We start from the raw sequence: 26,921 nt of genomic DNA, 5'->3' as shown, positions 1-26,921 counted from the left end.
GGGGGCCTGAGGTTGCATTCTGGGTGCACGGGTGGTTTCAGTGTCTGGGTTCCTCAGCCTCCCCTTGTTTTTTAATAGCCGGCCTGGTTGGGGTGTGCTCGACCACAGGCAATACTCGCCTCTGCCATCTTGCCCTCAACGAGGCAGCCTGGGCGAGTTTGTGTTCAACGAGGCCGGTCTGCAGCATTGCCTCTTTTCCAAAATAGCATGCACTCATAGCCCCTGGGCACATAGGCCAAAAAACAGTGGCACGGGTTCCAGCACTGAATTTGTGGTTCATTCTAACCCGCTCTGTAGGATATTTCTGGAGAATGGGACAAATGCTGCCCAGGTGCAACAAGAATACAAGAATCTCTCTTCTTTAAATTATGGCACATATAGTACGTTTACCATGACTCTTTCTTCTAAAAACTTGAACATTGCTTTTATGCTTTTACTGTATGTCTGTATTATGATTATTTGCCTTAATTAACCTTAAATACACTGCCAGTACCTCACAATTATAACAGTACCATTTATGTATTTAACAGAAGTACAGGGACATTACAATCTTCCAGTTTATTTTGAAGTCTTTATTCAGTCTTGAGGCCCTAAAGAATTGCAGTTTAAATTGCATTAAAAAAAAAACTATAATGCAGTTTTAAGGTGTTTATTTACTTGTGGATGTTAAATGAGAGCTTAAACAACATAAATCGTAGAGGTCACCACTCTCTGTTTACCTGTTCTTCACCAGACCTGTTCATATCAAACATGCTCACCTCTGGGTCAACATTCAAGATTTTTCTGTCATCATTGTTCTTGAAGAGCAAACCACTTTGATTCTCTGTGATCACCTCATAGTTTGAGCTGGCATTGTATTTAGCCACCTGTGTTTCCCAGTTGTAGAAGCTGAAGAAAAAGTAAAAAAAAAAAATAAATAATTAACTATGGGGTCGAATAAGTTCATGAGTTCATAGAGATACTAAAATGTATGCCTTAAAGAAATATTCCAGTTCAATTCAAGTAAAGCTCAATCGACAGCATTTGTGGCATAATATTGATAACCACAAAAACAATTTCTTCTTGTCCCTCCTTTTCTTTAAAAAAATCAAAAATTTGGGTTACAGTGAGGCATTTACAATGGAAGTGAATGGGGCGTTAAAAAAACTCACTATTTCAAAATAGTTTTTTCATTCCCATGAAGATATAATGTCAACAAACCCTAAAACCCCTCAAATGACTGTAAAAATTATGATTTTAAACAACATTACAGCTCAAATAATACATGATTTCAAGAGAAGAATCAATGTGTGTTTTTATAAAATTATAAGCTTCATATTTCTGCTTTTAAACCCTCCAAAAATTGGCCCCATTTTCTTTACTTTAGTTTTTGCTTTTTTAAAGAAAAGGACAATTTTTTTTTTTTTTTTTTTTTGTGGTAATCAACATTATGCCACCAATGCAGTTCTGACTGATACAACAAGGCAATGTCAAAAACACTGCCGAAGACAATGTTGAAGTGATAAAACTAATAGGGAATTCAATCTACTTAATGTTTTAGATTCCAAAATAAATAGTCAATTAGTCAGTGGAATCCATTTTTGTTTCTCGTTTCTTGTTCTACTTAATGCTATTGTCACAAGTGGAGGACAGGAAAACAATTATGCTCTTGACATTCACAAAGTCACAATTGCATTTAGAAAGTCTTGAAATTTAATTCCAAATGCTCCATATGTTCCATTAATTCAGAAGATGTGAGATGTCAACAGAGCCTTTCAGCTGCACCTTTTAAACATTTCTGGAACATGTCTTGAATGGCTTATTACAACTGTTGGATACAGTAAACAAAGAGAATTGACAACTTTAAAGCTACTCAAAAATAATGAAATTATGTTTTCTGCCAAAACAATGAAATTCATTCCGAGTTCAATACAAGTTAAGCTCAATCAACAGCATTTACGACATAATGCTGATTACCACAATAATGTGTTTCCACCTGTCCTTCCTTTTCTTTAAAAATAAATCAAAAATCGAAGTTACAGTGAGACACTTACAATGGAAGTGAATGGGGCCAATTTTTGGAAGGTTAAAAGGCACAAATGAGAAGCTTAGTATTTTATAAAAGCACTTACATTCATTCTTTTGTTAAAACTCATGTATTATTTGGGCAAATCTGACCAAAATGCTACCATTTTCAAAGTTCGTTACTTTGAAAGGTGCCCATTTTATTTTAGCATTTGCCTGGTCAACAAAGTTTTGAAAGTTTCATTTATGCATCACTTTCCCCTTACTGAAAACAGAGACTGAGGGATATGTATTTGAATTCATAAGGAACTTAAAAAATGTGTTCAAACTTTTGCAAACATTTTGAAAAAAACAAAAACAAACAAACAAACAAAAAAAAAAACACTTTCTCACAGCTACAACCAAGACAAATCTCCACAGAAATTCCTCTGTCTGCACTGATCAGTGTTAAGATTGAGACACAGCTGGCCACTCAATATGGCAGCAAGAATAGACCTAAATGTAACTGATGCACACAGCAAGCAATAATGAAATACCTACTGGGGCCATAAGAACAGACTGGTCCAAAAGAGTGACTGTCTGGCCCATGTTAGAGGTTCTCATCACAAGCTCAACTGCTGGGAGACAGCTGCTTTGCAGAAACACAACTCCAAATGTCACACTCTGAGGCAGCGAGGGTTGCTCAAATGGACCTCAGCTATTCCCAAGCAGTAGTTTGTGGTCCAAGAACAAAGCTGGACTTTGGGGAGAGGCTCTTTCAATATGCGAAAGAGAAGCACATGGGTGCAAGAGCTACAGAGTATTAAGCACAATATTCTCCATAGTAATAAAGCTTTGGACATGAGCCAGTGCTCAATACATACTACTATGTTACTTAACAGTCAGACTTATTATAAACAACATCTGTAAAATGTTAATGACCTTGACCTTATGGATATAAATCACTGAGCAATCCTATTTACAAAAAACTTTGGTTTATTATTCTCATTTGGCTTATTTCAAGCTAGGGAGGATTTGGTTCAGTAGCAGTCCCTGGTGTAGTACAAAGACATATTTGCATGACAGTCATAAAAATATTTTGTAGATTCTAGTACATTTCACCATCTAATAAATCACCAATAAAACTATTGACTAGATCAGGGAATAATGTCATTGGGATTAAAAGTATTTCCTCAAATTTGAACATATGTTCAAGATTTATTACTTTGCACTCTTGAGTCTTTAAAAACATAGGAAGACAGTAATGACAGTGTTTGCCACTGGTATCCCCGCAACGCTTGCCCTGGATCCTCTCTTCTTTGCACACCCAATGTGAATAAATCAAACAGAGAGGATACGATTAAAGTACTTTTTTTTTTTCCATTGCGCAGTAGGCCTCATCCTATGGCTGAAACATCTTGAAATAACCCCAATTTATCATAATTTATTACACATGGCTCTGTGTGTTAGAGAAATGGAAAGACACCTCAAACTTCCCTGTCCGCCATTTCCTGTCAAGGTGACCAGAAACCATGGTGCTGGTCACCAAAGCAAATAAAAGTGTGCTTGAAATGAAAAGACCGGGTAATAAGACGTAAACAAAAAGTAATGGTCTGAATAAAACATCCTCGGAGGGTTGCTGCCTGACATTTTGCATCACAGGATCCTTTCTTCTGTTGCCATTGGAGTGGTTGCCTTTACAGTAAACATGGCAGACCCTCACAAAGAGCCAGGTTCTTTAGGGGAATACAGTGAGGCATGAAATCACAAGTTTAGTCCATGTTCCGTTTGCCTTTTGGATCAAACTATCTAGTCCTTAATGGACAGTTCTTCGCAAAAAAAAAAATAATAATAATAAAAAAAATATATATATATATATATATATATATATATATATATATATATATATTTTTTTGTATTCTCTTTTCTTATTTCCATATGGTTTCTAACATATACAGAATGTAAAATTTTGTGAGGGACTTAGGACCAAGGATGCACATTCTCTTCAATAAGGTTTGACAGCATTTTCTGTGTCTATTTATACTGAAATGCCATATAGCAATTAGCATTTTTGGGTTGACCACTTTTATGCAATGGTAAACCGCTTACTTTTGGTCAAAGAAACAGGACAGATGTGAGATATTTTAACAGAGAACATGAAAAGATGTGCAGAAAAATGCTCCAGAGCCTTTACATTTTCAAGTCGGAGGAAGCTGGGACACCGACTGGGCTCTCTGAATATTTGGTCTCTTGGTTTCGTGACTAAAAACACACGAATAAGGCAACACGTGTCATTTGGCACTTTTGGCCCCATATTGTCCCTAAAGAGATGTCACCCAGCAACGTAAAATGCTTAACAGTCATTGTGCAGCTGGATGGCAAAACACCCACTCTAACTTACAAACCTGTGAAAAGCCTTAGCTTTGTTTCCACAAATAATTTACAGTTAATAATACTGTTATTATCTAAGTCTTTACCATTATACTATCCAACACTGAGAGAGAAAAAGGATGTTCGTGTACTTAAGTGCTCCATGGTTACCATACTAAATCCTGATGGAGTGTTTTAAGGGAAAAAAAATCACCAGTTTTTACTCTATGGATCAATGAGAAACAATCAGTTTAAGGTGAATAGTTTGGTTAGTAACCTAGAATAGGATTAATGAGTAAAGTCAATCTCTAAAGGCCCGTTCCCACTGCAGGAACACAATACATTGTATTGTGCATTTTAATGTTAGTACATAGTAGTTAACCCAATAGCCATATCATCCTGCTATTGAAACCATCAAAATGCCATGGGACAAAATATTAACATGTCATTACAAATAGATGTTTGTCAGTGTTACATCTAATTTTCTTACTTAGTCTTACATTTTTGGTATTTTGGTATTCCTTCCTTCCTTCCATCCATCCATCCATCCATCCATCCATCCATCCATCCATCCATCCATCCATCCACTTTTTATTGTCATCTAAGAATCACATTCTAAAAGAACAGTGTCTTGGGCATTACATCTATATTTCTAAATGTTTGGCAAGCAATTAAGAAAATCTGTTTCATTACAACCAGAGAATAAAGGTTAAGTCAGTGTTAGGTGAATTTCTCTCTCATCTTATTTTACAGTCTTTTCTCAACTCTCTACATTGAAAAGAATGTGAGTGTCCTCAGCTGGTGGCCATGACTTTATTATTTTTGTGGTGAGGCAGTCAAAGTCTGTCAGCTGTGGTGTGGACTTTTGCATCTGTACGGGAAGAACACAGCATCTGCTCCATCTTAGTGGCAACCGCAAGCACTGCTTGTTATTGTTCCCATGAGAAGGACGGTGGAGGAAATAGAGAAGAGAGTGAGAAGGGAGAGAAAAAGGGACCGAAAGAGAAATAGAGAGAGAAAGAGGGATGGGGGAGTTGAGAGTACAGAAGAAATGAGAATACTTATGCTGTATACTTCCTTTGATAACTCTGTTTAGAGCAATCTTGAGTGAAATCAAGTGCTGTTGAAGTCAAGATGTGGATTTACAAACAAACAAGTCTTGTGGACCCAGTTTATATTAGGTGTCTTTAACTACTATGTACTTAAGCATTTGATACAATGTACTTATTATGTACATAGGTGTTGTTGCTTTGTACTAACATTTAAAGTACATGCATTTAATTACATCTGTAGTTATACTGTTAAACTACCCCAGTCCTTACCCTAAACACTAACCCTAACCCCTAACCCTACTCCTACTCCTAAACTTACCCGTACCTCAACCTCAGTAGCAGTAAATGTGAATCTTGTAAGAATTTTACAGAACAACATGAAGTTAAACAATAAGTACATTGTATTGTGCATTTTAATGTTAGTACATAGTAGTTAAAGACACCTAATATAAAGTAGGACCAGTCTGGCTATGCCAACTTTATATATCTTTAAAATCCTAAATTAAGTGAATGCATTTTCTTTCTGATATCAGAAACATTTTCTAAAAAGTCCTAATTAGATGGCATTTACAAGAAGATGTTAAGTTTAATCAATTACAATGAACAAATAATAATAAAACATAATACAATTTTTTATGAAAATAAAAACCATAGGTGTGATTTACAATATATGAGAAAAGCTGGATTTTAATTTTAGTGTCTGGAGCCATAAATAAATCAGATTTTCATGTTCACTCAGAAAAGTTTACAAATTCAATTTAAATTCATTCAATTCAACTGGAATAATCTCTTTCCGATGGTCTCTCTCAGTATACATAAGTATCAAGCAAAATTATATGTTTTGTACAACTTAAGCTCTATTGACAGAGGCTGGGTTTCCCAAAACACTAAGTAGAACGTTAGTAGCACTTTAGTTGTACTTAATCTCTAAGGCGCGTTTCCCAAAAGCATCATAATCTAAGTAGTTCGTAAAAATGTTCATAAATTAACAAGAGCTTTGAACCGCTCTTAAATCCATTAAGTGCAACTTAAACATATCTTTTTGGCATCTTTCACAGTTTATCAAAGACAATGGGACATTGAATAAATTGTATTAATATATTTTGATCTCTGGAAAGCCATTGTAAACTATTTCAGAGGATAAAAAAGTGATGAAAAAATCACAATGAAATAAATAGGCAGTCTGCGCATGTGATGTGATACGTCTAAATTACAAGACACGTAATACAGTATAACATTATAGGGGCCTTCTTTGATAAGCATAATTGTAATGGCAATAGAAAGACTATATGTTCTTATTAAACAGATTATTTAAGAAGACATGAGTAATGTAATGTGACCATGCAGTTTCAAACTTAAATAAATATGCCTAATAAATAATTAAAATTTGGTTAACAAAGGAGATTAGAGTAAGAGTGTGCAATGAGAGATTCCCTCTCTCTCTTCCTCCTCCTCTTCTTCCAATGGATGCTTCAAATTGGATCACCTCTTTTTACATGGCAGTAACAAATTGCATGATGCATAACGGCAGTAAGGCTACAAGTACACAGTGCCTTAAATCCTAACCAGATGATCTATTAATATTTAGATACTGAAGGTCTATGAGTAGTTCAATTCCGATGCCCATCATTTTAATCCTGTTCTGTGTGCATTTGTTTAGTTTCCAGCCAAAAAAACTTTAGGCTATGTGAGAGTTGCTTATGATTCACATCGTGTACATTCACGCTACATGCATTTATTGCACCACTTTCATTAATCTCTGTGATTGAGCATCGATACATCTGAAACTTTGTCTTACTAAAGCCATCATTATTTCTATAATTAAATTCTGTAATAGGTAATCCATTTCCGTGCCTCAACAAGGTTACAAACAACTTCTATGTTTTCTAGTATTTCCAAATTATTTTCATGTTGAGAAAACAAACTCTGGACATATTTGTCAAAGTGATCAGCACCTTTGGACCAGACAGCTCCCGTAACGAAGCACTTAAGTTCTACTTTATAACGAGCAATCTATGTGCTGGTTTGGGAAACAGGCGTTACTCCATCGTAAAATCAGAGCGACGTTAGTTAAGATGATCGTAAAAGCTTAAGCTGCAACATTTTCAGGAAACCCAGCCAGAATCTGCTGATTTCCACAGAAATTAGGTTTGATTCATCCCTCAGTTTTTAAAAATGAACGAACAAAGTGTTTACAGTAATGCACTTGAGTTGTTTTTAACCCAGAATATTCCCTCAAAATATAATATTAATATTATAAATCAATTCTTGCCACTCGGAAAGCACACGATATCTCAAATTAATCTTTGCCAACAAACAAATAACTAAATTCTCTTTAAGGAAACCAATCTGCTAAACCAAAGATCTAATATCATCAGTAGGATCAACTTTCTTTTTGGATGGCTATGATTTCCCAACTTGGTTTGGAGAAGGTCCCCATTTGATTAATATTAGGAACAAATTGCCACTGCAGTAAAAAAGCTGTCATTCAGAATGTACATTCACCCTCCCCTTTTGTGCATTGGCCAAAGCAAAATGAGATGTCTGCTCTTTCTCAATTATGAACAGGGTGTCTGTTTAGTTCTTATGGTATTCCATGTACACTGATATTGTGGAGTGGATTTCCTTATGATGTCAAACTGTTTCTGTAATGTAACTGTTTTTGTTCAGGGATCAAAATGCTGATGTTTGCATGCACATTTATAAAAGAACATCTAACCTTTAAGATCAGTAGCACATATACTACATCAGTAGCAATAACAGTGGAAATCATGTTAGATTGTTAATAATATAAGTAGGCTTACCTTAAGTCAGTTGTTCTTGGCAGAAGCCTTTTCTTTCCGTTGAAATATGGTTCAAAGTCTTCAGATTTTAGTCGGTGGGAGTAGTCTATATACCCAGATATTTCCTGTCCATGAGAATTTCGGTCCCTTATGAAAATGATGGACTGCAAGAAAAACAGGAGGACATATTGTATAAATAATCTGGAGTGGAATATTCTATCTTGAGAACTAGACAAAGGAGACATATAAATCATTACGAAAGGGAAAATAGGAGTTTTCTGTTACAAATAAACCCTTAATAAATTTGTGTAACACAATCCATACCATGAATCAGATTGCAAAAATGATTAAGGAAGGACTGCTAGTTTGCAAGGGTCCTTTCACAATGCATGACATCTGAAGACAGTATACAAACTTTGTACAGTTTTGAACACAATCAACAGTTGTTTTGTCTGGATGATAAAGATAAAAGAATGACTTCCATCAACATTTGCTGTGAAGAGGATCTTTGTTTTGGCTTGTCTGTTTACCTCCAAGAGACAGAGAGAGAGAGACAGACTTTTGTGAAATCTTCCTTTTTTGATATCACGGTTACTGATATCACATTTGTAGTTCTGTCAGATCCCTGGCCATCTGTGGGTTTCCCTTACATGTGCAGGATAAAAGTGAGATAACCAGAACGGCAGACTTTAAAAGGAACGTTCCTCCTCTTTAGATGCTTTAAACAGATGCTATCGAGTTCACAGCTGGCCAGGGGCTGATCCAGCTACCTTATCTGTGGCTTTTGCGCTCCCCTGTCAGCCTTGAAAAGAAATCAACATGCGAGGGCTAGGAATTACAGTGGGCAGAGCAAAGATTGCAGATCATCTTTCGATTGCAGAAGAGGAATCAAAACCCTCTAGCCCACAGTCATACATTGGTGGAAAGCTTTCCTCTCGCCCTCATAAGTCAGCAGGCAGAGTGATAAAAAACAGATATGTGGAACTGCCTGTTTCCATCAGCTTCCCGTAGTTTCACAGAACAGGTGTTCTCCCCTCAGAAAGTTTCCCCTTTTTCTGTTGCCTCTTCAATCTGATCTAGGACCAGTCTCTCATCAGCAAACATTACTTATGGAATACATCTGTTATTGTTGAATAAAAAAGAGGCCAGAGTTGTGCCGACAGGACAACTAATTCTAAAACTCTACTGCACCATGGACAGAGGTAATTTGGTTCTCTGACACTTATAATATTAATTCAAAACTGTCAAAAATCAACATCTAAAAGATAACCCTGTTGAAAAAACAAACAAACAGCTCAAATCAGCCTAAAATTAGCTGGTTGCTCAGCTAATTTAGATGGTTGACAATTTGGTCTCCCTTTTTCACTGGTCTGCCTGATTCATGAGGGTGTTTTCTCTGGTAGGATTTACCACCATTGACACATGCATTTCAGGGGTCAGGCGTGTGCGTCAAGGTGGTACAGTGATACCCTCTTGAATGGATAACACTTTCAGAGGAAAGCTGGGCCTCTTGGTGCTCTCCTTTCCTGGGAACAATCCTGCACTGTCAGGGAGGCTTGCAGGTGTCTGAGGGTGTCAGCTGGCCAATGTTTATTATTGGTGGGCTGTTCTTTAGGAGGAATCCCAGGCCATCACTAACAACTGTGTAAATTTGTCAGGGTAATGAAAACATAACCTGGATGAGAAGAATGCTTGAGGTCGGAGTCCTTTTTTTTTGGCAGGCTTACCCTTGTCCCAGTTTAGGTGTTCCTTGGTGGGGGGGGGGCGTTGCTTATTTGACTTGGAAGTGACTTCACATAGTGCGGCTTGTGCAATAGATGCAGTGGTGAGTCCAGATATGCTGAGGTGTTCTGCTTCTATTGGGATCGGCCAGAACTGCATTTGGCCAGGATGGCCTGTAGAAAACTCACTAACTAAAAGGGACTAGAAGTAATCTACAAGGTCACAGAACTTCAAACAAACATCCTCCTACTTCCTCCACAGTAGTCTATCTATCAGGACAGCCTATAATATATTCAACACAGCATTCTGACCAGCCTAGCCAAGCACCTGACAACAAACCAAGCTAGCAACACGGCTCGACACGGCATGCTCCCATTACACTTAACACATTTAGCTTGTCTTACCATACTCCTTCATGATGGATAGCCTGGAGATAATCGTGGAGCCTTCGATCTTCAAGGATTTCCTCGAGGACACTCAATTCTGAATTCAGAGAAGTGGAATATATCCTGCACCCAGGTGCAGCTCTGTTGGCATCTAGACACGCAACATACAGCCTCGACATCCAGGCCGCTTGCAATCCCAACCATGAACAGCCATTCCTGTTTTCCTGGAACTCAGGACTGCGATCGTCATTCATCCGCCACCGATTCTTCACTTCCACGGGCTGCAGTGGATGGTAGCAGCAGCCAGAGTTAGCACATCCCCAGCAAACACTCATTCTCCATCTCCGGAAAGACCTAGCTGCAACATTCCATGCAACCTCAGCTTAATGAGGATATTGCTCATGATCTAAATGTTATATCATGCTTGCAGTGTTGCTGATGAATCACCAAGTTTGCATGCCCCTCACACGCACATTTCACAAAAAGTACATTCACCAGTCAACGTCAACGACCTCTCCAAGCTCTATTCAAGCACACAATCGCTGTATTGCATCTATTGGTCACGAGTTCATCATTGTTGATAAATTAAGGTCTAGATACATTTCCTGGAGCCCTTTTTTCCTTAAACGTGACCGTCGATAACACATCTTTTATCAGTCAGCAGCAGAGGTGCGTGGTGAGGCAACATGGTATCGTATATTCTGCTGCATCTATATTATGCTATCCACCTTATTCTCAGCTAACCAGGGTGTTGCCATTATCAACTTTGAATGTGGACCTCTTCTGAGATTAGTCATTCCAGCTTTAGCGATAAAAGACATTCATCACGCTGCTTTATAGTACAAGCTGGCAATAAATATCAACATATTATTTATGATTTCATAAACTCACTGGTTGAGCACATATAGTTACTGTTATAGCTTTTGCCTTCATTTTTCAAAGTTGCAAGCAGGATGCATGAAATCAGGAGCGGATAAGAACAGTCCTGGGCACCATCTGACATGCCTCCATCTTACTCAAACTGCAAAGAGTTAAAGCAGCTGGTAAATTCTCTTCAACTTCTACACCAACGGCATTTTTGTTCACCTAGGAGAGAGAAAAGAAAAAACTTACTCTCCGTCTTGTCAGAGAGCATTCTCTCTCCTAGTGGTGCATAGTAACAGTTACGCAGATATTGTATACAAATTGGCTTATGAATATCGCTTGGAAATATTTATTATAAGGCATCTTCGGAATTATGCAGGTACACATGAATGAGTCACATGAAGAAAGTAAGACCGCATCGTCACAATCTCTGTAAAGAAGCAGATTTATTTCAGTCCATACAACACATAGCAGCAATGAACGATTCACTACTACTTTACTTTCATGCTGATGTTAGGAAATATTCTGGCTTCAGCAAATAATTCTGCTGTGCATCCTGGGTTTGTCTGATAGTTTATAAGCCATATCACTATATTCTGGTATTATAACTACTAAGCATTACGTTGAGGTCAATGCCAGAGGAACTCATCATATTCGCCGGATGCAGCCGCTAGAGTGTATAAAGCCACAGTATATCTAGCAACTTAGTCCACTATAGGATATCTTTGGAACGCTCGGAAGGCTATTTCCAGTCATAACAGTACAGCTCTACTTGAATGGAGAAAGCCCAAATATCAAATACGGTAGGTAAAAAACTATGATTAAAGAATATACTTCAAATCATCTATTAAATCTGTCAATAATGGTATCATAAATTGTGATTCTTTACCTATGTTATGCAAAGCAATTTTACCGGCAGGTATCAGCCTTCTCCTACGTCCTGTGATGCTTAGTGAGAAACATGGGCATTACTTCCTTTGTCAAGTAAACTGCTGTTGTTGTGGTGTACATCCATTCATTCTTTTGTTGTGGTGTTGGGATTCTGAGGAGAGCATGTGTGATTTCATGAGGACATACATCGTGTCATGCTGCATGTTCAAATCATACAGGCACACTGAGGAGGAGTTGTGAAGTTCTCATCCTGGGTATGTAATCTCTTTTTCAAGTTTTCTGATCAGTCGGTTATTTACTTTAAATCTGCACGTAAGTTTAAACTTTGTTTGGCAGGTGATTCACGGGTGAGAGGTGGAGCTTCGCTGCCATCCGGGAGGAATCAGGACGCCGTTTTAAACCTCAAATGTGAAGTGGCTTTGACTACTTCTGTATGTGTTTTTTGTGACCCAATAACAAAAAAATGTGCACCCTGTTTACATATATATTTGGTGCTGACTATTTGCGATAGGATCATCAGAAACGCATCTTATTACCAGTTGTAAACAGGGTCAAAAATGACTGCAGCCAGAGCTAGGGAATGCTGTAGAATGACTTCTGGTGGAACTTCCAACCACCTAGTTTCTCCAGTAAATTGCCCCAAGAAAAGGTGGATAGCTTATGTGCATTCTAGAGATTGACAGGTGATGTCCGTATCTAAAGGTGATTGGCTCTTTTTTTTATTTTATTTTTTTATTTGGAATGCCCAATTCCCAATGTGCTTTTTAAGTCCTCGTGGTCTCGTAGTGATTCGCCTCAGTCCGGGTGGCGGAAGATGAATCCCAGTTGCCTCCGCGTCTGAGACCATCAACCCACGCATCTTATCACATGGCTTGTTGAGCACGTTGCCACATAGCACGTGTGGAGGCTTCACGCCATCCACCGCGGCAACCACGCTCAACTCACCATGCGCCCCACCGAGAACGAACCACATTATAGCGACCACGAGGAGTTTACCCCATGTGACTCTACCCTCCCTAGCAACTGGGCCAATTTGGTTGCTTAGGAGACCTGGCTGGAAGGTGATTGGCTCTTTAACTGTAAGGCGGGACTTCCCTTCTACATCCATTGACCATTGGGCGCTCATAGCTGCTCGGTTGAGTGTTCCAATTATTCCCATTCATTTTAATAGAGTGACATATCTGTTAAATAATCTCTATAAAGTGAAATTATTCTGCATGCATGGCTCATGACAAGATATTACCATATCCTAAGGTGATTGGCTTACATGTAAGGAGGTACTCCTTTTACATACATGGACCACCGGGTGCTAGAGCTCCTTTGTTGGGCTTTCCAATCCTCACTTTATTTTTTTAAAGAAGTGGCCTGTCTCAGCTAAATTGTCTCTGGCAAAACTACATTCAGATGCAGCAGCCATATATATTTGATACATCTAAGCGGCTGGGTTTTCTTAAAAAATTTGCAATTGACCTCGTATTACCTACAACTTTGTCATTGTTGATTACAACCGAGCCTTCCTTTAGAGGTGCCAAGCTTTAGCCTACATAGCATAAGTGACATTCCATTTACTGTCGTGCATGCCAGCTGAGGAATTGTTACCCAAGTCACTAAATGGATAATATTCAAGATGTCTCTCAGAGATCAGGCATAGAGATAAACTTCATATGATTCACAGCACAAACTCCAGACAGCGAGCGTGGTCACGACAAGGCGTGGAGAGAGACCTATTTTGGATATTTTGCCAAATGTTAGGCTTTCCTTGCTGATGGTTGCAGTATGGGGGGGTTCTTGTAGAGCTTCCCTCTACTTCCTTTAACTGCTGGAGAAGAACCCCCCCCCCCCCCCCCCCCATTAATGGAACAATACAGCCAAAGTAAAATTATTGTATCTAACATACAATACACTTTTTATTGCCAAAGTGCTCCTGGCTGAACTGGTACTAAGATACACATACCACAGCCACACCCCCCCCCGCACCCATTTTTTTTTTTAAGAATATAGATACTATACCTTACATAATGTGTTGACTGAATGTTTAACTGACTGGATAGAGCTACAGCGTTTAAGGGGGTTTTAAGGAGACAAAGTTATAGTTGTTGGCCATTTCTTACCTGGTTATACTGGCAGAGAATCAGTGTGCAAAATGCTTACAGAGCCACTACAGCAAATAAATTTAATTTGACAGTCAACATTTTAAACATCTTTTTTTTAATGTCTTTGACAAACTTCAGTTTCTGTGAAAATGTGTGCAATATGAAGGAAAATAATCAAAGGATGCTGCTTCCTTTTTCTTATAATCACAGGGTGTGTCAGAAGACAGATGTCCTGGCACAAGGAACAAAAAAATGTACAACTTAACCATACTGAAAGACTGGTTGCTCATTTTGGCAGAGAATTTTTGTGCTCTGTATGATCACATGAGTTTTAAAAATAGTGTTTGAGATATTCACTAGAAAAAAAATGACAGTAAGTAAGAAATGAAAGTGATCAAGACTTGTTACCATGGGACACCAAATTCAAACCAGGTGGTAGAGCTATGACAGGACTTTTTGGAAATACGGAAATAGGATTGCGACGAGCTATGTGGTCGTGAGAGGAAAAGAATGTACTTCAAAATGCCCTCCCAAAATAGCAGAAAAAAAATTTCGTTGATTATAAAGAGCTTGAAGTAGAGATGATATTTAAGTAGATGTTTACTCATGTGCTTGACATTTTCAGTCAGAAACATTGTGCTTGGGTGTTTGTGCAAGAAAATAAAGCTTAAGCAGGTGTCCTCTGAACCATCTACAAAACACCCAGAAGTGTTCCACTCTGAGGACTGGGATGGGGCTCAACAACTGTGGACAATTCCAAGAGTGGCAGAAGTAAAGCAGACAAACAGTAGAGCAAAATCTAAACAGATAGATTGTCTTGGTACAGCCCAAACCACAAAATATGTGGCTTTAACTTACATTCATCAAATTAAAAGGACTGAGTTTGTAAATGTGTTCCTATTTTGTAATTTTTTTAAAGCTTTATAAACATAATGCCACCTTAATATTTAAATCAATCTTTTGTTGCCCCATTGATAGGGATGAATCTTAGATTTTAGCAGTTGATATCTCACTTCTCTAATAGTAATTCTGTGTTCCCCACAAAAGAGAATGAAACAAATTTGAATTTCAAAGTCCCTGTACAAAGCCTCTTCTGTAAGGTCTAATCAGGAAAAAATAAAGGCATTCCTATAAAAACCTGTATACTAGTCCACTAAAATGATCAAAGAAATGTCCTTCTGCTGGGGTGGTGAAAGCTTGATAAAAGGCCCTATGTAAACGCTTGACTAGCACATTTTTATTTTTATCTGTGTTGACAATTTATTTATTGAAACAGAAAGTAGGGCAGGATGTATCAAAGCCATGTTGCTTTTTATAAATAGCCAATAAACATTTTATTGGACAAATATTTGATACGATCATGAGTGCAAGGTGAGCGCAAGAATGCAGTGTCATTCAAATTTTTGGTCGATTGCAAACCGATCTCAAGAAAAGTCTTAATAATGGTATGAGATGGTGAGATCGAGTTGGCTTGTAAAATATTTTTATGAATTTTACTCCCATTGAGAAAAATAAATGAACTTCCTAAGTTTAACCCCTAACTCAAATTCAAAACCTAAATATAAAGTGTAACCTTTGACCCAAACCCTAAACCTAACCATGATTTTAATAGGAAAATAACTTGTGTACCACGGAAGAAAGAAAACATCAGGGATGGGAATGAGACAAGGGAAGCGTATTAAAGGTTACTGACATACATCAGTTATATACTGCATAAATTGTTATGGAATGATGAGTAAAAAATTTGTTCACTTTATCTTAAGATAAAGTGTTGGCTATAGGAGGCTAGCTAAAATGTGATGCCTGTATTGTATTTGTCTGTTGATCGGTTGGTCTCTATGGGAATAAAGCTGTACAATATCCTAAGATTTCGCCATCTCGTATGAATAATTACTAGTTGTCATGAGACTGTGTTGTCCATTGTCATCTTGAAAAAGACTTGAAGAGGACTGTTTCTACTATACATGTACTGTAAGATGATAATTCACGTCTGTTAAATGGCAAGAAACATTGTGTATTATTTAACATAAGGCCTTGGCAGAGGTCTTTGCAGATACACTCACTGAGCACTTTATTAGGAACAGTATGGTCCTAATAAAGTGTCCAACATGGTCTTCAACTGCTGTAGCCCATCCACCTCAATGTTTGATGTGTTGTGCATTCTGAGATGCTATTCTACTCACTACATTTGTACAGAAGGGTTATCTGAGTTACCGTAGCATTCTTGTCAGCTCAAATCAGTCTGGCATTCTCTGTCGACCTCTCTCATCAACAAGGCTTTCCATCCGCAGAACTGCCGCTCACTGGATGTTTTTTGTTTTTGGCACCATTCTACAGAAATACTCAAACCAGCCCATCTGGCACCAACAATCATGCCACAATCGAAATCACTGAGATCACATTTTCCCCCATTCTGCTGGTTGATGTGAACATTAACTGAAGCTCTTGACCCATATCTGAATGATGTTATGCATTGCACTGCTGCTACACAATTGACTTATTAGATACTTGCATGAGTAAGTAGGATTACAAGGTGAAAAAAAGTGCTTAGTGAATGTATATCAGTTAAAGGCCTGTGTACACAATTTTGGACAAATATACAGCAGTATACAATGCAATTATGAAACAACACTCTGGGGAAGAACTGTATCAAAATATATTTTCATATTTAAACTGACCAAAGTATCTATCTGTTTATTTGAGAAGGGTCTGAATCTATAAGAAAGGTAATACACTGAGTTTTAAATATGTTTTTTAATACTTTTTTAATGCTTAAATCTAATCTGAGAACATACTAACTAGCATTTCTTAAAGAAACAACTCATGCATATATTGCAGGAGGTACGTGCAGCAGGTGGGAAATGTTTCAGATAATATTAATTATAATGCAACGTTCAGAGGTCCGTACAGATGAATATGAGAGGAAGTGTATCCACTGTTAAGGGAAAAGTGTCTTAAATTAAAAGCACAGCTAAGTTATGTGGAGAATTACAGCTTCAAAAGCTGAACGCTTGAGGTCAACAAAAGTGGCAGCACACAAATCAGTGAAGTTTAAGTCTCTTTTGAGATTTGCTACACCAATGTGACTACACACAGGCAGCTTTCCCCAGCAGTGCCACTACTACACCATTTTCCACATTATTTTGGCTTCCAAGTTACTTTTGGGAAAATTGAAGTTTATCTGAAACATGTGCAGAGCAACGCAGCCCTCTGGGACATATGGACTTCCATATTTGAGAAGCTGTGAGAAACTTTTCCAAAGACTGACATTTATGGATTAAGTGCTCATCCATTTTATCACACTTTTTTTTCCTAAGTCATAACATTTTAAGATTCTTACACATTTTAGGGTAGTACAAAACACAGACAGGAAAAAAATAACATTTTTGCAGGGAAGGCCATGAACAACTTACACTGTTCGGCTCCTTGAGTTAGAAGAACTTTATATCTATATGTCATATTTTCAAAACATTTTTCATGTTTTGTCCCTCAAATCACTAAGTCTTAGGGTGTAAAAAACAAAAATGAAATCTATTAAAGTTCTGTTAAAGTTATTTTTGAGAAGGCATTGAAAATTTGCCACAATCAGAGACACAGCCTTTCTTGTGCGGACCTGAATCCTTTTGGTAAACTAATGTAAAATTCTCTTTTGTCTACAGAGGAAACAATTTTGTTTGTAAAGCTGTCTTTATTACTGAAGGCCACCACCTGCACAAGCACATGAAGCAAAGCAAAGCAGATGTTAAACAGAGGTGACCGAACACATGCAAAAATGCTAAAACTCAAACCTCGACAAACATTAAGCTCTCTGCAAGAACATGGTTTTTCTTGGGGTCTTATAACAAAACATATTTTGCATTTGACATGATGGCAATGGCAAATATATATATAACTATAACCATAAGGGCTTGATGTAGCACACAAATGCACTTTATAGTTCATTTACATGGAAATGACTTAAGGTTACAAACGGCACATGGTTGTTTCTACCATTCAAAACAATTTCTTTTTGTGCAGATTTATCAGACGTGACAGCAGAGACTCTTTCTTGCATGAGAGATCAACAGCAAGATGAAAACCTACATGCATGTTGTCCTTGCTGGATCAGGTGCACATGACCAGCTGTAGCACTGGGATTTGTCAAGTGGCTTTTATCAAGATGGTAAAGCTTGTGAATCTGATAATTATGCCTGACACATGACCTGCTTTCTTTATAACCTCCCTCTTTATTTTTCAGACCATGATGCTAAATGAGCTCTGTATTCCACGGCAAGATAACCAGACCTTAGTTGAACATTTACTTAAAAACTCAATTTAGTTAAACAAAGGCATGCAAACAGTAGCTGAGTTTGAAGATTAATTCAAATCTGATCTGTCCGTCTTGAACATCTGTTTCTATGGTTTTAACTTAACTTATGGTTTTTATGGTACAATATTACAGGGTTTCCACTTCTGTTGAATCTCAGGAGGAGGAAAGTCTGATGCAATTGACCTCAATATTTCTATGAATGGAGTAGAATGATAAATGAGTCACATGTTACTAAAGTGTAATGTTTTTGGGTTAAAACCACACACAGCAGCCATCTGTCCCCTGCCTGGATGTAGCAGGAAATTCTGTGTAAAAATTAAGCTTGTTGAATTCTTCAGCTGGACAAAAAAGGTGGCTGTAAACAACTTTATTTTGGAATGCACTGCCTTCCTGTTATTTGAGAAGGATGTGTTAAACTAAGAGCAGAGCAAAGAAATGAAGCTCATATACATAGTTAAAAAAAACAAAAAAAAAACAGGTTCATTAGAGTTCTGAATAAAATTATAGGGTTTTTCTTAACTTCAGATCCCTTTATGCCAGACATTTCTATATAAAAGAAAGATTATGGCCATTGGCATTTCTTCTATAAATATAGTATCCATTTATATGAACTATTTCATTTACATGTTTTGGCAATAAAACAAAAACTAAATCCATAAAATTGTGATCCCGTGTTTGCTGCCCCTGAAAAGTTCTACACAGAACCTTTTCATCTGGCTACAAAGATGAAACCCTTTTGATTGAACCATTATTAAGGGTTCCAAATGGAACCTTTTAAGGGTTCCAAAAAAGTGAGCAATAGAACTCTTTATGGTTCTATAAAGATCCATTTAAGGCCACATCCACACAAATCCGTTTTGGTTTGAAAATGCAAAGGAAAATAAATAACATTAGGAAACTGAAAACTGAGTTTTCAAACTTAAACGGATTAGTTTGTATTTGTCCTAAAAGGTTTGCAATTTGTGCTTTAAAGAGCATAGTTTAATATTTAATTTGTACATTTCTATATTAAACACTTAGCATGACTGCTGTGTGCATTTTCCATCTCTCTTTTTGAGTTGTAACTAGTAGCTCCTAATAGACATGCCAAAAAAACAAAAACAAAAAAAAAAAAAGAAATTGAGCAAAAAGTTTTCCTAAAAATTGATGGCAACATATATGGACAGCGGGACTAAGTTGTGAAATTTTTAAAATACCAAGCTATAGAAAGTCAGATTTAAAAAATAAATTGTTTATTATGTTTCCAAGAGTGTTGGTTATTCATGTTTTTGAGACATTACAGACATTACATCAGAAATTAGCATAAATAAATCTGATTCACAGTAATGGCCAGCATCATCCAGTCACTGCCAACCATATTAAAATAAAATTATACATTATAAATTCTGAATCTATGTACTGGTTACCATTGCCCAATGTCTGCCAAACTTGTTGAGTGATCCAAACATCATCTGCAGCCTGAAACTGAACTTTTGTCGGATTTTAGGAGAGAATGCACTTAGCTGCATTGGAAAGGTATAAGTTGCTGCCTTGCTCCCTATTTAGTGTATGACTTAACCTCTAGTGTGCTGTCTGTCTGCACTGGTCTCAGAACAGTTTGAAATGCACCTTATTTTAATCCTAAATACATATAAAGCCTCTGAAATAAATAAATTTTTTTAGCTTTTGGATAAACTTATTGATTCTCAATGTGACATTAAATATTAAATATAGGATTTCTAAGGAAAAAATGTGCTAAAGTACACATTACTTTGTGTTTAGCAGCGTGGCATTTTGCGGTAAAGACTCTAATCTTTTGACTCAAACAGGTTTCTATGTAAAAACATAATTAGGTTTCTTACCAAATGTAGTTTTGTTGGCATTTCTCCCAAAGAAAAACTCTGCTGTTGTCGGCACCATGTTGTTTGATCACATGACTTTTCTCACATGACAACCCTTTACTAACAGCACAGAGTCTCCCTAACTGAGGTCAGTCAGTTTAAATTAATTTAAATTATGAGTTGCATATAGCGAAGCCAAAATACAACATCCACGCATGTGTACGTGGGGTCGCACGAGGTTAAAGAGTGCAGTTTAATCATTTAATGCAGCTGGAGATGAGATTAAGCGACTTTGAGAGAGAGCAATTTAGAACAGCTTTCTGTGCAATGACAGTAAGCAGGACAGTTTATAACAGCTAAGCTGTTGGAGATATGCTGGAACTGACAGTTTACTTATTATGAGATGATTTTTACTCACTTCAAGACTGCATTTGTTTATATAGTACATTTGACAGAGTAATGTGTAGCTGTTTTATAACACATCAGGAAGCTCTTGGACACATATCCAAGTCGCATAATGTTAATTATGGGGCTTGGTGTCTTTATGGGGGCAACTGTCAATCACTACCATTAAACGATCTTTACATTTCATCACTGCTCAGCCCACGTCCTCTATAACAATCCAAGTTACACATTTAATATACTTAACACACAGCATGTCTTTTCTGGGCCTCCTTCTTTAAAAGAAATGGCAGGCCAGGATAGATTCAGGTCTAAGGCATTGCAATCATAGTAATTACATAGTGCCTCTGGCCTAACCAAACTTACCCTTCTGTAATTAGGAGGGCCAGTCCCAAATGCACCGTGATAACATTCCTGCCCTGTGAACACTAGATTCTCTCGTCTGGCCAGTGTGCAAAGGATGGTCTTCTCCTCTGCCCTGCAGACTGGACTCTATTATCAATTCACATGGAATGACTGTGAGGGCTCGTAGTATTAGTTACTACAAAACTGGCTCAAACCGGGTGGGTTAGCTGTCGTTTGCAATGTTTTTTTTTTCCTGCATTGGACTTTTTACATATAATACCACAACTACAGGTGGCCCAACACTGTAAAAGATCAGCAGGGAGAGGGAGGGCCAGAAAGAGAGAATTTAAGCAGAAGCTACACATAATATAATCACAGGTGAAATCTAATATCTCTGCTTAAGACAGATCTTGGACACTTTGATCAGACTGACGTGTGATTATGCTATGCATTGGGAGGTGTTAAAAAGAGCCCACACAGGTGCAGGCAGCTTTTTTAGGAGAGAGGGGAAGACAGGGTGAGAAAGAAAAAACAAAAAATAAAAAGGGGGGTGTTGTCTGCTCGGCCTCTGTAAGAACACATACAAAAACCCCAGAGAAGCAATTATTTTCCCTTCTTCTATTTCTTGGAAAATGCCTTGCTTGTGCCTTGCACTTTAGCACTGTGTAAAGGGTTTAAGATTTTTCTCCAATTTCCATATTTTAAATGACTGCATGGCTGCTCAGAACCACCCACTGGAGTATCTGAATCAGTTTTGAGAGATATTCATACATAGCAATGTTGAAGGGGGAAAAGGTTACAAAAGTACATAAAATAATGACTTTATACTTCATCAGCATTTCAAAGTTATTAATGTATTTTAATAAACAAAACAGAGAGTTAATTCATACAAACTGTCACAAATACAGCTTTTGAAAATCGCAAAGTAACCCTGAATAAATTAATTTAGATAAGTCTTAGTAACAGGCCCTCTTTGTAAACTTAATTACACTGAAAAAAGTTAACCTAAAAATGTGCTTCATGTGGCAGCATCTTAATGAACTGGTTTGTTTCAAATCAATAATATTATTAACATGTCTGATTCAACCTGACTATTTAGGTTACACCAAAAAAAAAAAAGAAAAAAAAAAAAACTAATTTCTAAGGGTATGATCAGTTAGAAATAGCTCCTTAAGGTAACAATTGCAGGTTGCCTCTTTTTACATTGCACTGTCCAGCATAATGGTGCATAACTCGCTGCCTTCATTTGCTGAAAGTGTGCAGTGACTTTTGGGGTGGTTATTCTGGTTTGAAAAAACGCCACACAGAAGTTTATCCAACATGGTTAAACTAATCTTTGATGTGTAAATTACACAATAGTGATGAAATGAGGTTGGGTGTTGTGATATTTACTGTACTGTTAGAGGTTAAAGAATGCTTTTCATCTGCCCATTTGGGCCTGGGGGATTCATTTGGAGAATGCTAGGACTGCATTCAGAGTGGTCAAGTAATTTGGCTGTGAGCAAAGATTATTACAAGCTATGGCATGGTTTAAAACCGGTGTGATTACGGTAATTGCAGACTAAGGCCAGAGTGAAACTGTATAGAAATCTTCAGTAAAATCATTTTTCATTTATCTATGCTGGGATATATGCAGTATATAATTAAATGGAACCACATACCACAAACTGATCACAGCTAAGGTCTATAATGTTTGTCAGTTCAACTCATGACATAAGCAATGATAGCACTATGCAGTCTATTTAAGCTCTGTATAAATAAATAAAAAAACATGTTTATCACTAAAGATCTCATTATCGGATGTCCAACAAAGTACAAGATCAGAAAGAAAGAAAGAAAGAAAGAAAGATGAAAAGAAAGAAAGAAAGAAAGAAATTTGTTAAAGCAAACAAATTATGCATGACTTCAAAGCACTGGGTGGAGTGCAATGTGTAATTTCCACCCTAAAATGTTAATATCATTGCGATCTTCATAACATATTTTCCTCTTATGTTAGGCATCATTACCCATTATGTTGAAAAGTCTTGATAAGACATGAAGATCTGATAATGGTAAAAAAAAAAAAAAAAAAAAAAAAAAAAAAACACTCCTCCTCTGAACTTGTGTTAACAGCTATGTAGAGGAGCTAAGATTCCCCCCTTTTAAGTCACTTTATTATTACAATTTCCCTTACAACTTATTTACCTCACTATACTTTTGTTCAACTAGTTCAAAATTGTGTTGGTAAACTTTCTGTTGCTTGTCTGCTACGACAGCTTAGAACAAGTATGAAAATGTTTCTAAATATACTGCAAGCTCACGTGCATTTCCTTTTACTCCTCTAACTAACTTTCTTGTTGAACCATTTGATTTTGTACACGTTAAATGCAACTTAGGGGAATTTGTCATTCTGCAACCCCACTCACAATTTAACATCCTTTCATTTCCATTCCTGCTATTCTCCACAGACATCCATTAAAGGGATAGGTTACCCAAAAATGAAAATTCTCTAATTATTTACTTACCCTTATGCCATCCCAGATTTCTTTCAGACTTTTTTCTTCTGCTGAACAGAAACAAAGATTTTTAAAAGAAAATCTCAGCTCTGTAGGTCCAAACAATGCAAGTGTATCGTGAGCAGAACTTTGAAGGTTCAAAAAGCATATAGAGGAAGCACAAAAGTAATCCATACAACTCCAGTGGTTTAATCCATGTCTTCTGAAGTGATATAAGTGTAGCTGAGAAACAGATCAATATTTAAGTCCTTTTTTACTGCAAATTCTCCTCCCTGCCCAGTAGGTGGTGATATGCATTAAGAATGTGAATTGCCAAAAACAAAAGAAGAATGTGGAAGTGAAAGTGGAGATTTATAGTAAAAATATTGATCTGTTTCTCAGCCACACTTATCACTTATGAAGATATGGATTTAACTACTGGAGTCTTATGGATTACTTTTATGCTCCCTTTATGTCCTTTTGGAGCTTCAAAGTTCTGGCCACAATTCACTTGCATTGTATAGACCTACAGAGCTGAATTATTATTCTAAAAATCTCTGTTTGTGTTCAGCAGATGAAAGAAAGTCACACATCTGGGATGGCATGAGGGTGAGTAAATTATGAGAGAATTTTCATTTTTGGGTGAACTTTCCTTTTAACTCTGAGCTGTTACTCTGTTGTTTAAGAGAAATCCACCAAACTTTGCACTTAGCACCATGCTACAACTGAAATTCTTATTTCATTTTGTATCTTTCCCTAAATCAGTCTTCTCAATTATTTTCTTAATCTCCTAATACAACACTGTGAAGCTCAAATGACCAAATATTTTACACAGACTAAAATAATAACACCTCATGGATGTTTTCACTGCTGTGTGTTCCATTATTTTTGCTAGAGCTCTACTTTGTCAAACTGACATAAAGTTTGTCTTCAGAATTTCCTTTTAGTCAGAATAGGTTAATCTACTCATTAGATAGTCCTAAAAACGCTTTGCTTTGCATTAATTAATTGGTTCCTATTACATAGTATCATTTCTTTTGTGTATTAAGTATATTGTAATCCTAAATAAAGACAGATGTCAAATCACCCTGGAACAATTCTGCCAAGCAGGCGATACCAATGATTATGGTAAGGAAATAAAACATTATTTGAAAGTACTGGAGAATGAAAGTAACAAAAGCATTTCTTAATGCATGATTTTGTCACACTCTAAAATTAGATTATTTTGCCGCACATCTGTAAACCTTTGTCATAAAACTCAAATGCATTCAGTTAAGCATAGGGTTACTTTCACTGGACTGCATGTGGTTAGTGGTGCTATTTATATTTACTTGGTGTGACAGAGCAAGTGGCATGACAGTGTGAAGGCTGGCAGGGCAGCTCATGATGACTAATGCCCATATCTACTTGTGTGGCACATTCTGCACATAAAGCCCCACTACAATCTGCTCTGAATAAAGTCATTTGCAGATGGTATGTATTTAGCAGTAGTCTCATAGAGTAGTATGAAAGAGAAGAAAAGATAAGTTTTTTAAACAAAGATTACAAATAGCCATGGAAACAGGGACAAATATATTTAAATGTCAATACATAACTTTTATCACTTAATCGTTTTGACATTTAAATTGTTTATTCTAAGTGAGTCATATACTAATACATTAAAGGTTAACATTTCACAAACACAAACAATTTTGTGAAAAAGAAAATAATTTCAGTAATGAGGGTTGAATGAGCAAATTTATTTCTTGATTTAAATGGGACAAAATCCATTTGTTTTTGGGGACCTAAAAAAGATTTTGTCAGTTTTTCCCGACAAGTCTAAGTGTAAAGTGCATAGCCCTTGACTGCCAAAAAGGGTTACACTAGCAGACATAAATTTTTCACCTAAAACTCACTGAGCACTTTATTAGGAGCATCTGTACACCTACTTATTCATGCAATTATCTAATCAGCTAATGTGGCAGCAGTGCAATGCATACAATCGGGATACAGGTCAGGAGCTGTCAGATCAGAATGGGGAAAAAATGTGATCTCATTGATTTCGACCGTAACTGCTGATCTCCTGGGATTTTCACGCACAACAGTCTCAAGAGTTTACTCAGAATGGTGCAAAAAACAAAAAACATCCAGTGAGCAGCAAATCTGTGGACGGAAACACCTCGTTGATGAGGACAACGGAGAATGCCTGACTGATTTGAGCTGAAAGAAAGGTTACAGCAACTCAGATAACCACTCTGTACAATTGTAGTGAACCTTGAGGCGGATGGGCTACAACAGCAGAAGACCACGTTGGGCACTTTATTAGAATCATAGTGTTCCTAATAAAGTGCCTAGTGAGTGTACTGTATATACTGTACAGGTTTCAAAACAGGCACTTATCATGTACAGTAAGTACTGTAGAAGCTTATTTATTTAATCTGAACATTCTAATTTGATCAATTATTTACCATACTTCAACAATCTATGCCCTAAACCACAAGCAAGTGGCTCACAGAAAATAAAAGGATAAAAAAAAAAAAATAAAAAAAATAGTTATTTGTCTGCATAAGTGCTTGCAAATGCGGTAGCATTTTATTGGAGACTAAATACGGATAATACATTCAGTGGTCAAAAAGACCTGTTAAAGATTGATTCTTAGTTCGGTAATTACAGGTTAGGAAGACAAAAATAAACAGTAGAGAGACAAGGTTATGATTAGACCTTTGAAAAGCATGATAGGCTTAAGAAGGAAGTCAAGTTTGCCCTATATTGAGGACTGAATCCATTACTTCATTCAACTTAACTTCTTCCTCAGAGTGGAAATCACTTCCAAACATGTATACTGTAAGAAACAACTGTGCTACTGGACCATATGGCAGAATATGAGTTCAATGCAATGGATTGACAATGTATTGAAGGCATAAGGCATGAATAACTTTATTAGCATAATGACTAATGGGTAAACATGGCTAAAGCTCACCAACCACAACCACAGCTGAGTTTTACCACCACCACCCACTGAAAAGGACTACAAAGTGATCATTTATGAAGTAATATTGGGCTACTACTACACTAAGACCAATAACTTTATGATGCATATGTATGCTGTGCATATTGAAAGAATAGTTGCAATTGCTATTCTGTTTAGAAAAAAGATTTGCAATATCATTTCAATCCACATTGATTAGTAAGGATACACACTAGACAATTCAAACAGACTACAGTATATCACTTTTACTATTTGCTATGAGTTAAATGCTATTTTTGTCTGCTTTTTTGTAGTAAATTAGAGTCAAAACAACTGATTAAACATAAACACACCTAAGACATAGTAACGACTGTGTAACATGTTTTGTAGATTGTTCCTCAACTGCTATACATTTACAAAACAAACTTAAATGATCTTATCTATAGATGTTAGAATTTCCCTCCCTACTCACATGGCACA

The 26,921-nt window shown here is 36.9% G+C and overlaps 1 protein-coding gene across 1 annotated transcript in view; it reads right to left on the bottom strand.

Moving 5' to 3' along the window:
• The window catches only part of LOC127429829 (cilia- and flagella-associated protein 299-like), a 124,298-nt gene that overhangs the window by 2,290 nt on the left and 95,087 nt on the right, over positions 1 to 26,921 (bottom strand). The window contains exons 4-5 of the mRNA XM_051679082.1: positions 8,210 to 8,352; positions 759 to 888 (exon numbers count right to left, since the gene is read on the bottom strand). Of these exons, the coding sequence (XP_051535042.1) occupies positions 759 to 888; positions 8,210 to 8,352 (273 nt within the window). The remainder of the gene's footprint in view (positions 1 to 758; positions 889 to 8,209; positions 8,353 to 26,921) is intronic.

This window comes from Myxocyprinus asiaticus, chromosome 3, assembly GCF_019703515.2.
Source record: "Myxocyprinus asiaticus isolate MX2 ecotype Aquarium Trade chromosome 3, UBuf_Myxa_2, whole genome shotgun sequence".
NCBI classification, from domain to species: Eukaryota; Metazoa; Chordata; class Actinopteri; order Cypriniformes; family Catostomidae; genus Myxocyprinus; species Myxocyprinus asiaticus.
The sequence above is the reverse complement of the archived record's forward strand: the minus strand, read 5'-3'. Positions and strand labels throughout refer to the sequence as shown.